This window comes from Capricornis sumatraensis, chromosome 1 (assembly GCF_032405125.1).
Source record: "Capricornis sumatraensis isolate serow.1 chromosome 1, serow.2, whole genome shotgun sequence".
NCBI lineage: Eukaryota > Metazoa > Chordata > Mammalia > Artiodactyla > Bovidae > Capricornis > Capricornis sumatraensis.
Window position 1 is genome coordinate 91,119,599 of NC_091069.1, and position 14,338 is coordinate 91,133,936.

The 14,338-nt window shown below is 36.1% G+C and overlaps 1 protein-coding gene across 2 annotated transcripts in view; it reads right to left on the reverse strand.

Moving 5' to 3' along the window:
* Positions 1-893: 893 nt before the first annotated feature.
* Positions 894-14,338, reverse strand: part of BIRC6 (baculoviral IAP repeat containing 6) — a 209,743-nt gene continuing 196,298 nt past the window's right edge. For both annotated transcript variants that reach the window (XM_068979018.1, XM_068979011.1), the window contains exons 72-74: positions 10,046-10,234; positions 7,662-7,796; positions 894-1,897 (exon numbers count right to left, since the gene is read on the reverse strand). In XM_068979018.1, the coding sequence (XP_068835119.1) occupies positions 1,718-1,897; positions 7,662-7,796; positions 10,046-10,234 (504 nt within the window). In that variant the 3' untranslated portion in view covers positions 894-1,717. The remainder of the gene's footprint in view (positions 1,898-7,661; positions 7,797-10,045; positions 10,235-14,338) is intronic.

Consider the following 14,338-nt stretch of genomic DNA (forward strand, 5'->3'; position numbering starts at 1 on the left):
TGGAGAATTCCATGGAGAGAACTTGGTAGGCTATAATCCATGGGGTCGCAAAGAGTCGGACACAACTGAGCAACTTTCACTTATTCACTTACTTATTTTAATAATCAAAAATAAACTCCAAAATTGGAGGTAAACAAATACTTGGATAGAAGCTTTTATTATCTGTCCCTGACAGGACCATAACAGACCAAAAAAAAAAAAAAAAAAAGAGCCTAGAGGATTGATGACTGTCCTTTTATCACTTATCACTGATAATTTTATTCTGAGATATAAGCTAGCATGTCTGCAGGTAACATTTAAATGACTCTTCTTTCTCGTAAACTAACTTGATGACTCTTCTTTCTCATAAACTAACTCGATTCTGTCATGCTTGGTGTAACTCACTAGACCTAAAGTTAGGTGTTTTGGAAATTCTGATTTCCTGGTCACACACTTCATTCACTTTACGGAGCTCTGGTGCTTGTTGTGAGAGTATCACGATCCCTACTTTTCCTGTTCCTTCACAGATGAACTCACTGTTCAGGATACAGCTTCTCCTCCTGGTCAGCTCCAGATTCACGGTTCTCACAGGCCAGTTTTTTTGTATAGACACCGTCAAGAATCATTTTAGGTTTTCCTTTGTGATAACTGGTCTAAAAAAAATATATATATATGTATATATATATATCCTTTCCTTTCCCATGAGTAGCTCTTGAAAATGTCCAATTCCTTGTAGAAATAGTTATTTCACACCATCGCAAACTGTTTTAGAAACAAGACATACTAATACACCTAAGTCTTTATTTATTTGGCTCTAAGAAGAATTTGCATGAAAATAAGCCTATATGGCAAGTACAGCACCAGAGAGGTCCATCCTCTCTGCTCTACAGAGCCTCAGTGTTTCATACATACATGTGATGTTAGTAATAAAATCAGATAGTCCAGGAAGACAGGAGCCCTTTAAGGAAAATTCAGTTTAGAGTGACTTTTCAAATTGACCATTCTTTTTCATAGACTTAAATTCAAATAACAGATACATTCACAGGCCCAAATATTGGCATATAATAAAATCATGTTCATTTATTTTTCTGCATCTTAGAATTTTAGAAAGCATAAAATTAAATACGTTGAATGTAATAAATTCATCCATACAAGTGCAAGTCTTCGGCTATAATGCATTTTATGGCAGATTTATCATTTAAAAAATGTACCAGTAAATCAAAAAAGAGGGGGTATGTCCATTTAACTTTTATTGAAGTGTATGGAGGAGGTCTTCAGAAATCAAATATGAGCATGAAGATATGGCCAAACATAAAATCTATCAAATTCAGTGAAAAGTTGCTGACTTTAAATAGTAGTTGTAAGAATGACCAATATATATTCTTTGTTAACAACCCTTCACTCTACAGTAAAAAAAAGAAAACAAACATTCAGTAAACATTCTTTCCTAAGGTAGTTTCCCTTATATAATCAGTGATTTCTCCATTTCTTTGTATACACAAATTTGTTGAACATACCAATCAGTGGTTCTCACAATTGAAAAATAAAAGCACACAAAAGTTTACACTCTTGTACAGGTAAATAAAAGATCACCTTGAATTAAACTGGATCTCCTTAAGGGTGTAGTATAGTTTCAGTTTCATTACCTATTACATAATTAGTTTCTTACATACAAATATTGACATATTTGGCTTGTGCTTCAAAGCCTTTGTGTCTATGATGTCCAAGTCAACGCAGCTCATAATTTGAAGTCACTGGGGAGTTCTTTACTGCTGCTAGGTTTGACCTGATCATGCATTAGAGTCTCCTCAGCACCAGCTGTGGCACTGCACATCTCCGAGGAATCATCGGCATCAGGGTCCAAGCCTTCAGGACAGGGAAGTTTGAGCAGCTCTTCTCGGAGCTGAGCAGTGTGACGCTGTGCAGGGGTGAAGGAGTGATGTTAGAATTGCAAACGCTAGGATTAGCACAATATCACTGAAGGGAGGAAACGAGTTTAAAACAAATCCAAAGAATTGGGTCTACCAATATTTATTGTGGATCTTCCTTAAGCTAGCTACTCTAACAGGCAAGTGAACAAAACTGGCACAAATCTCTATCTCAAAATATCTGATGTTGCTGATAAGCCCTGAGTACCTGAGTAGCATGACCACAGACTCTACCAATGCCCCAACCTCCGTAAAAGAAACTGCATTATTAATGGCTTAGAGGACACCAGTCATTTGCAATATATAGTTTTAAGTTAAAGAGAATATCTAGACTTGTAATACATGCTGCCTCTGACTTAAAAATTTTTGAGAAAAGCAGTCCATAAATTAAAATAAACCCACTGCTATTTTAATAAATGAAAACAGTATTTCTCAGGTACTAGGCCTTATACAGAACACTTGAAATGTTTCATACTCATTACCTCATACCATGATTGGAATACACCTTAGAAATAATTTCATCATCAGAATTTTTGAAAATGTAAACAAATGAAAAAAGATCTAGAGAGAGTACCTAACTCTGTATTACCTATACTGCCATTTTCATGGTCAACAAAGGAGTCCGAAATGCAGTACTTGGGTGCAAACTCAAAAACGAAAGAATGATCTCTCTTCATCACCAAGGCAAACCATTCAATATCACAGTTATCCAAGTCTATGCCCCAACCAGTAAGGCTGAAGAAGCTGAAGTTGAAAGGTTTTATGAAGACCTACAAGACCTTTTAGAACTAACACCCCAAATAGATGTCCTTTTCATTATAGGGGACTGGAATGTAAAAATAGGAAGTCAAGAAACACCTGGAGTAACAGGCAAATTTGGCCTCGGAATGTGGAATGAAGCAGGGCAAAAACTAATACAGTTTTGCCAAGAAAATGCACTGGTCATAGCAAACACCCTCTTCCAACAACACGAGAGAAGACTCTACACGTGGACATCACCAGATGGTCAACACCGAAATCAGATTGATTATATTCTGTGCAGCCAAAGATGGAGAAGCTCTATACAGTCAACAAAAACAAGACCAGGAGCTCACTGTGGCTCAGATCAGGAACTCCTTATTACCAAATTCAGACTTAAATTGAAGAAAGTAGGGAAAACCGCTAGACCATTCAGGTATGACCTACATCAAATCCCTTATGATTATACAGTGGAAGTGAGAAATACATTTAAGGGCCTAGATCTGATAGATAGAGTGCCTGATGAATTATGGAATGAGGTTTGTGACATTGTACAGGAGACAGGGATCAAGACCATCCCCATGGAAAAGAAATGCAAAAAAGCAAAATGGCTGTCTGGGGAGGTCTTACAAATAGCTGTGAAAAGAATAGAGGCGAAAAGCCAAGGAGAAAAGGAAAGATATAAGCATCTGAATGCAGAGTTCCAAAGAATAGCAAGGAGATAAGAAAGCCTTCTTCAGCGATCAGTGCAAAGAAATAGAGGAAAAGAACAGAATGGGAAAGACTAGAGATCTCTTCAAGAAAATCAGAGATACCAAGGGAACATTTCATGCAAAGATGGGCTCGATAAAGGACAGAAATGGTATGGACCTAATAGAAGCAGAAGATATTAAGAAGAGGTGGCAAGAATACATGGAAGAAAGGTACAAAAAAGATCTTCACGACCCAGATAATCATGATGATGTGATCACTAATCTAGAGCCAGACATCTTGGAATGTGAAGTCAAGTGGGCCTTAGAAAGCATCACTACGAACAAAGCTAGTGGAGGTGATGGAATTCCAGTTGAGCTGTTTCAAATCCTGAAAGATGATACTGTGAAAGTGCTGCATTCAATATGCCAGCACATTTGGAAAACTCAGCAGTGGCCACAGGACTGGAAAAGGTCAGTTTTCATTCCAATTCCAAAGAGAGGCAATGCCAAAGAATGCTCAAACTACTGCACAATTGCACTCATCTCACATGCTAGTGAAGTAATGCTCAAAATTCTCCAAGCCAGACTTCAGCAATACGCGAACCGTGAACTCCCTGATGTTCAAGCTGGTTTTAGAAAAGGCAGAGGAACCAGAGATCAAATTGCCAGAATCCGCTGGATCATGGAAAAAGCAAGAGAGTTCCAGAAACACATCGATTTCTGCTTTATTGACTATGCCAAAGCCTTTGACTGTGTGGATCACAAGAAACTGGAAAATTCTTCAAGAGATGGGAATACCAGACCACCTAACCTGCCTCTTGAGAAATCGGTATGCAGGTCAGGAAGCAACAATTAGAACTGGACATGGAACAACAGACTGGTTCTAAATAGGAAAAGGAGTACGTCAAGGCTGTATATTGTCACCCTGGTTATTTAACTTCTATGCAGAGTACATCATGAGAAACGCTGGACTGGAAGAAACACAAGCTGGAATCAAGATTGCCGGGAGAAATATCAATCACCTCAGATATGCAGATGACACCACCCTTATGGCAGAAAGTGAAGAGGAGCTAAAAAGCCTCTTGATGGAAGTGAAAGAGGAGAGTGAAAAAGTTGGCTTAAAGCTCAACATTCAGAAAATGGAGATCACAGCATCCGTTTCCATCACTTCATGGGAAATAGATGGGGAAACAGTGGAAACAGTGTCAGACTTTATTTTTTGGGCTCCAAAATCACTGCAGATGGTGACTGCAGCCATGAAATTAAAAGACGCTTACTCCTTGGAAGAAAAGTTATGACCAACCTGGAAAAGCATATTCAAAAGCTGAGACATTACTTTGCCGACTAAGGTCCGTCTAGTCAAGGCTATGGTTTTTCCTGTGGTCATGTATGGATGTGAGAGTTGGACTGTGAAGAAGGCTGAGCGCCGAAGAATTGATGCTTTTGAACTGTGGTGTTGGAGAAAACTCTTGAGAGTCCCTTGGACTGCAAGGAGATCCAACCAGTCCATTCTGAAGGAGATCAACCCTGGGATTTCTTTGAAAGGAATGATGCTGAAGCTGAAACTCCAGTACTTTGGCCACCTCATGCAAAGTGTTGACTCATTGGAAAAGACTCTGATGCTGGGAGGGATTGGGGGCAGGAGGAGAAGGGGAAGACAGAGGATGAGATGTCTGGATGGCATCACCGACTCGATGGACGTGAGTCTGAGTGAACTCCGGGAGATCATGATGGACAGGGAGGTCTGGCGTGCTGCGATTCATGGGGTCGCCAAGAGTCGGACACGACTGAGCGACTGAACTACTGAACTGATAGACATGTTAACAGAGAGTGGTTGGTTGTTTACAAGCATTAAACTTTAGTTTATAACTTTCTAGTGGGAGACAAAGGATCTCAAATCTCACACCAAGAACTTTGAAAATTAGGAATGTCAATAGCTGACGCTGGAAATTAACCAACATTCACAGAACAAGGCACTGTGTTCAACAGTAATAATGTAAAAAGCAATGAGTAAAATAAGGAAGATAGAGCTGGACAGAGACCGACTATACAATGCATTTTCTCTAAGGGACTTGAGCATCTGTGGATCTTGGTATTTGCAGGGGATCTTGGAACTAATTCCCTGTGGATATGGAGGACCAACTACATGATCTTTGACTTAAAAGAGCCTACATTTTGGTTGGAAGTTTACATAAATAAGCAAGATAAGACAACTATACATTTGCAGCCATTTGTAAGGCTTCAAAGTACGTTTACATACTGGCAACTGAAAATTTTTCTAGCCCCAATTTCCCTTCTACCATGAACAATAGGAGAAAACATTAACTAAAGAAAAAACAAAACTGACAATTATGGAGGCCCAGTTAAGGTGGGAATACTATGCCTTTATTGTGAAATTAAACAGAACAGCTGCGTACTTTTCTCAATTAGCATTCAGCAGCAAAAGTATATCTCAGATGATAAAAATGTAGGCTGATTCAGAACTAGAGATTTTTAAATCAGGATGATACAGAAAAAAAAGACAAAGAGAATCTGAGATAAAAGCAAGATACCAACTGAAGTAACAAAGCCAAAGACGCTGGAATTTAGCCATTGAGTTTTTGTGTCAGGGAAAGACATATCTAAACACACTTGGGAAGACGTCGATCTGGTTATGTACTATAGAAAAAACTGTAACGGTGGGAATGAGAGGAGAGGAAGACTGAGCTATGAGCACTGAAGAGGAAAATGAGGAGAGAAATTCCTGCATGAAGGCAGCACTGACAGGACCCAGCACTGAACAGATAGGTTTACTAGATGAAGGGGGATATAAATATCATCTGAAGATTTTAAGACAGAGAAAAGTGTTTAAAAGTAAGTAAATACAGAAAGTTAGAAAGACAGGATATCCAAGTAATATGCCAGTAATATAATTTTGAGAATGCTAAGAGCAGACAACTTTTAAAAGTTTGCACTAGAAAAAACAAGTGGAAGGACAGTCCACCGATGAAAAGTATAGGGGAAAACACAAACATTAGATCAGTGTTATGAGTGTTTTTAATAGGCAGGTATGGTGTTACAAGAGATTGCACTGAAATCATCCAATTTAAAAGTCAAGGCAGGTTCCATGAAGCAAAATTTAAGATGAAAACTGAATGGAAGTGAGCCAGCACAGCAGGTGAAAAGCAACATCTGTAAAGGCCTCAAGGGGGGATGAGGTCTGTAGACGGGAAGCCAGGGTCACTGGCTTTGAGAACCACAAGAGTTGATAACTTTCACAGAATGGAAATTCAACTGCAAAATGCTCTTTGGTGAGAGGGTCATTTAAAAAGAAAGGCAAACGTGTTAACAGCTCTAGTTTGGTAGAAAAAGGCAAAAACATTTTTATAAATGGGGCAAGATAAAACTATCTTAGGAAGATGCAGATGTTAAGAAGAAACAGTTTTCTTTTTAAAGGTTTTTATATCAAATGGAAAATCTCAAACATACACAGAAGTAGGCAGAATATAAAATAAAACTCCCATGAGTCTACTTCAACACTTATCAACTCATGGCTAGTTTTCCTTCATCTATATTCCTACCACTTTTCTCATTTTATTTTGAAGCAAGCCTCAGATATCACATGGTTTTACATTCATAAATATTTCTGTGTGTAACCAGAAAAAACAGGAATATTTTAAAAATTCACCAATAAAAAACTAATAAACCCTTATCATCATCATCATCTAATCATTTTAAGTGAAGATACTTTTAAAGTTAGAAGGAAAGGAGCCAGTAGAGATAACTGTAATCAATGGAGGATAAAAGGAACAGAGGCGAGCAGATATCCCAAGGCAGGGAAGAAAGAGTGGCTGTTGAAGCTATGATTCCCACAAAAAAAAAAAAAAAAAAAGAAAAAAACTCACTCACTCCCAAACCATCATGTTCTACATTTCCATTCTGTGAACACCCAAGTTGGAAACAACAGCTCACTTCCTCCCAAACAGGTTTCTATCACAGACACTAACTACGACACCAACCAGCTGTCAGGGGCTCTACGGTCTCCCTCACTACTCCAAGTAACAAAATCCTGCAAAGGAAGAGGGACAGAGGAACACAGGGCACAGCGTCTCCCCGTCTCCATACAACTCCACGGAGCTCTGCTGGCTCACTTCCTATACTCACTTTTAATTTTAGGAACTGTCAATTCACTGTCAAAAGGAATGTATCTTTTCTGTAGACCTTTAGGGTGCCTCTGAACTTAATACATTTACTGTTTCTTGCTAATGGTCATAGTTCTGTCAGGGAACACACATCTCTTCTTTTAAAGCCACCAGCAAGGCTTCTGTGAGGGAGGCTTACTCACCTTGAGAGCTGCTGCATGGTGAGACATGGTCCTGCCAACCCGCTTATCACTGCTGTACTGCTGGATGTCAGCAATCCACTCCTCACACTGGGCCATGATCTCAACTCTTTTCAAGTAAAAGTGTTTATGTATAACCTTAAGAGTAAACCACGCCAGAGGACAAAAGGTGATCAGGTCAGAATTTAAAAGACAACATATGTGGCGTTACAAAGAAATAAAATTTAAAAGATACGGCAATTTTTTTTTTTTTGGTCTCCAGAGAACTCAGTGTGGTGAACTGTACATTATTATTAATAACAGGGAAGAATCAGGATTATGGCATCAGATGATGTGTGTTGAAACAGCCAGGTTCTAGAGCAAAAAATAATGTCCTATCCCACTCAGACACTTCATTAGTTAATCTTACCCAGAGAACGTTAAGATATCTAGAACACAACAGGATCAGAAGTAAATGTAAATAAATGAATAACTAGGACAAAAAGTACTGAAAACAGAAAAACTGTCAATTTCTATCTTTCAAAGAGAACTCAAACAACATCTGGATGGGTAAAGAGATTCTAAATCATTGGTATTTGCATAAAAATCAGAACCTTACCCTAAAACAGGCACTGTTAATTTTGCCTTCTGGTTAACTTATGAACAAGATTTTATTTTATGAAGCTTATCTCCATGTGATAGACATACTTTACATTTCAATTTTTTTAATTTCTCTCTTTGGAAAACTGAGCAAAATTTCTGTGTATATAGCAAAAGTATGTTTTTGACAAATTCAAACTAGAAAATAGGTCATTTGGGAATTACTATTCTGTACTGTGAGTGAGCTACTTACTACACTGCTCAATGAGCTTGTCTCCCCTAAGAAAAGACAATACCTGCAATGGAAAAGTCATTAGGAAAGCCTGGGAATGCATACAAGGATACAAAATGAGTAAGAAACAACCTAACATGAAGAGCCACGATAAGCACAGAACAAGATTCAGTGAATAGACTGAATGTGGTACGTGAGTAAAAGAACGAAGCTACAAGTGGCTACAGTCTGGAGTTTAAATGGTGCTTTTGCTGAAAGATGAAAGGGAGAATCAAAGTGCAGTTTTACAGTGTTTAGGTTTGAGGTGGTTATTATATACTCTAGTAGACCTGTCAAGTAGTTTATATATCTGGATACATTATTTGAATCTTAAGGACACTGAGAAATTAGTTTATGATACAAACAGGAGGAATGTTAAGTTCTTCATGGGCAGGAAATGAGTTTCATTTTTCCTTGAGTTCAGAGTACCTTAGTGCAATACCTAGATAACTGGTTGCAAAATGAGTTGCTTAATATAAGTAATCCAAGTTTGAAAAGGGACAGAACACTATGCGTAAGAGCATAAAGAAATGCATGTTTGTATCTCCTATATTAGGAAAAGTAATAATTATCCACAGCCTTGAATACAAGCCTTTAAAAAATAAAATACCCAACTTTGTCATTCAAAGTGCAAATTCATTTAGTAATAAAAAAAGGAAGAAACGTTTTTTACACTCCTTCAATAGATTCAATGATGCCACTTGTTAACTTTGAATATATAGCTACATAGTAATAATACAATATTTGCTTAACAAAATTAATGATCAATTTAAAAATATTACAGGATCTTTAAAGATTTTAAATATCTTTAAAGATATTAAAGATCAATTTTCTGTCAGGTAAATATGCCAGTTTTTCCTCTAAAGTGTCATGGTTTCTAGTACAATTGAAGAACAAAAATGTTTCATGACAAAGTTATAGTGTTAAGATATGATAAAGTAATCTGATATGACAAGTGAAAAATAAAATCATATTTTAGGCAGACTAAAGAAAGGTAACTAAGCCCAGGAAAAGAGCCACACTTCAGGATGTGGTAGAATAAAAGCATGTCACAGTATCAAGACAGATTTCAGAAAGTAATCCAACTTTTTCCTAAAGAAAATAAACTATCTTTTTCTTCAATGCTAACTCACAGATATGAGTATAAGCGCAAAGTTTCTATCTGCAAGATAACTAGATAAGTATCTTGCTGCTGCTGCTGTTCAGCTGCTAAGTCATGTTCAACTCTTTGCCACGCCATGGACAGTAGCCCATCAGGCTTCTCTGTCCATGGGATTTCCCAGGCAAGAATATAGGAATGGGTTGCCATCTCCTTTTCCAAGAAAAATATCTTAACCTCTAACTGTCCAAAAACATAGTCAGATGTCTTTTAGGAAATAATGGTTTAAAAAATTCATCTGTACTATACTACTACTGATTTTTAATGATTAAAGACAATTACAGCACAGATACTCTAAATATAAATGCAAGCATAATACTAATAAACTATATTCTATAGTGCTTTAAAAAAGTATTTCATTAATTTTATTAAACATACTTCTTTAAAACATGGTGAAGGGTTTCTGATTTGTTCTAGCATTGCCCACTTAACCGTTGCTTGTCGAATGTTTCCGTCATATTCTCGAGAACTCTGTGTGCCACTGGGAGTGCCTCTAGACCGTTCATATCCTGGTTCATTAAAATAAGGCTCCGCTACTAATATAAGGGACTGAACAGACACCAACACCTGACAAACAAAGAAACAAAAAACAGTTACGACAGGACATTTCTACTACCAGTGAATTAATACCTTGCTCCATCAACGAGGAGTCCCTTTGAGTAAGTGCTTCCACATAATTTTATCACCATAAAGTCGATGTTAATAACTGACACTAAAGTACTTCATTAAAGCAAAGGTACAGCAGAATCTTATATAATGTTTATATATCATGTGTTTTACATTCCTGAATCCTTGAAAAAGAAAAATAGGCTTGAAGATCCTATTTCCTAAAACTACTGAAAAAACACTTGCTTATAAACATCTCCTATCAATTTAGACATCATTTTGCTCAAATTGTCCTTAAAGAGCATGGCGCCAACAATGTACTCTTAACAATACTCACTCGTAAGGAAAACTACATGAGGCAGTCTCTACTTCAATTCCAAGGAAAATTGACTTTCACAGTATCACAAAAATCTTACTAGACCCTTCACTGGCAAGACGATATGTTTCTAAGACAGCCTCTGATCCCCTACTTATACACCAGGTTTGTTTTTCTAGATATAATCAATACTGAGAGGTCATTCTTATTAATATAGTACTGCTTGCTAATATATAACTAGCTAATATGAAATCTTTGAAGGCAGGAAAATATTAGCTACAATCTGCCCACTTCATAAATTAAAAAGGATTAAAAACATTTTCATTAGGAAAGATGATTAAGCAAAGTCAAGGATATGCACCTTAGAAAAGGGATAGATTTTCTTAAAAACTGTTAAAAATTGGAAACCTGAACCTGAAATATGACCTATGAATAAATAAGGTGAAATATGACCTCAGGTAACCATATTATTGAGGTCAAGGTCAACTATAGACAAAAAATTTAATGTGTATTAATTTCAAGGCAAAGATCTCCTAATTTTTAAACTTACTGAAACTAAATATATTGCTGAAGGAAAGTGATTTCCCTTGGCTATATACTTCCCCTCAACTCAAATCTGATACTTCTGAAATAATCTTCCAGGGGATATTTATTATTTCCTTTCCTCTTCCCTTTTAAATAACCTTCCTCTTATATAAGTAGGGTATATCCTCATTTTCTACAAAAGCAGAGAAAGAAATTTTGTAACATAGGATTCAGTTACTTACTTAACCTCACATTCTTTGAGGCAAAATATGGTTTTATAAACTCAGGCAGCTGGGGATTCAAACAATTTATAAACTACTTCAGATTCATACCACATTTGGTTTTTTAAAACAGCTAAACTAATAAAGGAAATGAAAAAATAGATGTTTTGTGTATAGAACAAAGAAAACTAGAGATATAAAACTAGAGATATAAACTTGAGTATAACATTTTCTGCTAAAAAACTGAATTATAACATTTGCATTTTATAACACGTTAGCAGAGATCAATATTTCTGGAATTAAATTCAAGGAGTAATTGATAACATGTGGTCTTTTATGCTAGATTATAGCATAATCTACTTTTAATGGGCATCTTCTATTCATGTTTTTTAACATATATCTTTTAGGAGATTACATAAATGCTGCTTCATTTTTCTTCAGTGAGCCAAGCTATTTAGGAGTCAAAATATTCATTTTTTGGAATTTCTGGGGTCTTGAATTATCTGACAGATTTACTCATTTTATTTCACAGCACACTTTACTGTAGCCCAAAAAACACTCCCATGAAAAACCAGTAAATAAATCCTTGAGAAGAAGAATTTCTCTTTTTTAAAAGGGTTTGATTTTCAATATTTGAAATTAATGACTTATCTAACTCTGAGAAACACTATGTTATGAAGTAAGAGAGACCAAGACAGGCAGAATAACTTCATCCCCTCAGAATCCTTCTTTTGGTCATCTGTAAAACAGAAACCATACCTGCAACTGTGAGAACTAAAGAAGGTGTCAAGGGGTGTAAAACAGCAGGACTCATAAGTAAGTGTAATTGATACACAATAGCTATTCTTTCTTGGAGTAAAAATGACACCATGCATCCAGAAGACAGCAAAACACAAAACAAAATCACTCTTACTCTAAAAACAATATATTTTAACTTATGGGTACACAAAAAGGAGTCAGCATGAGCTCCATTTTGATCAACAAAACTTAAGAGCTTCCTGGATTAAACCAAAAAACAAGCAAACCAAAAAAACCCAATATTCATCATAGCTACATTTGGTCAAGCGCTTTCTTAGAATGAGTCATTAATTAGCAGAAAAACATCTACTAGATACCATATTATGTACATAAATTATACTAAAGTTAACCTAATAATAAACAATATATTTTCATTCCATAGTGTAAGTTCACTGATTTTTGGTCAGTCCTCTGATATTTTCATAAAGAGTAAAAAAAAAAAATCTTTTATTCATAGGCTGAATTTACTGTCCCTCTCCTCTTTAGCTTTATGTTAGTATCCACAAAATAGCAAGATGTTCTCATTATAATTTACTCAGAGGCTGACTAAATCAAGAATCATATAAGAGCTTCCTTGCATCAACTGTGTCAAGCAAAAATTTTAACCTTGCTGTAGCATCTGCTATTAGGCCATCAACCAGTCAGCAACCTTGACTTCTATCAGTGATTTTATTTTCAAACTATATCATGTCAGAAGATTTAATTCTTTGACTTAGTCTGTTAAGTTAAAAAAATTTATTACAGATATTTCAAACACAGCAAAGTACAGACTATACAATCCAAAATATTAATCTGTAACAAGAAACTATATTATATGAAATAACATGTTTAGGATAATGGAAAGAAACAAGTCTTAGTTAAAATGCTTTAGCTTTTCAAGATAGCAAGTACCCTCCTCTACAGAAAATTATGCTGCTACTGGGTAGGACTATAATCAGCAAGTGATTTCTAGAACTTTTAATTTTAAGAAAAATGTTAGGATTTATACATTATTATATTATACACAGGTTTATGAATGGTTGATTATGTGACATTAAGTATGTTTACCCTTGCACGACATCTTTATTAAAATCCAACTGTAACAAGTTATTTATAAGACATTAATATATATTTTAGGTATATTATAGCAACATTAAGAACCAGTCACATAAACAACTGTAAAATTTGGTGTTACTGACAAAATGTAGTAATTCTTGATGATAGTTCTAATGAACAATATGACTTTTGACCTTAAATTATGCAAATAATCAAGACTATTACTAGGTTACTGCTGGGTATGAGACCTATGACAACACTACAAAATTTTTTATTTTTACACAAATAAAATGTTCTTTTGAGAGTCTCATTACAAAGAGACTAAGCAATTCCAATAATGTCTGTCACTGTTCCAAATATTTTGGAAATCTTTTAAATTGCATATAATCTTCAGAAGTTTTTGTGGACGATTTTTAATCTGGCAAAATACTTTTATGGGTACAAACAAAAGAGTAAAACAGTAATTGTGGGTCCCCAAATCTAAATTAAAAAAATTACTTTTTCCTAAGGCTCTGTAGTCTGCCTCTGAAGAAAGTTTCTAACAAAGAACAGGGGCAATGCATTCCTGCCTAGAAGCATTTATTTCTTGTTTATAAAGCAGTATCACACACAAAAGAAACACTACAAACCAATGTTTCTTAGAAATATGGGTTCAAAAAATCCTCAAGCAAAATGCTAGCAAACTGGGACTTTCCCTGGCAGTTCAGTGCTTAGGACCAGCGCCTTCAATGCCTGGGTTGAGGTTCAACACCTGGTGGGAATCTAAGATCCCACAAGCTACCTGACACAGACAGAAAGAAAAGGGGGGGAAAAAATAGTGAATTGAATCCAATTATATACAAAATTAAAAGACTCCTTGGAAGGAAAGTTATGACCAACCTAGACAGCATATTAAAAAAGCAGAGACATTACTTTGTCAGCAAAGGTCCGTCTAGTCAAGGCTATGGTTTTCCCAGTAGTCATGTATGGATGTGAGATTTGGACTATAAAAAAAGCTGCACGCCAAAGAACTGATGTTCTTGAACTGTGGCCTTGGAGAAGACTCTTGAGAGTCCCTTTAACTGCAAGGAGATCCAACCAGTCCATCCTAAAGGACATCAGTCCTGGGTGTTCATTGGAAGGCCTGATGTTGAAGCTGAAACTCCAATACTTTGGCCACCTGATGTAAAG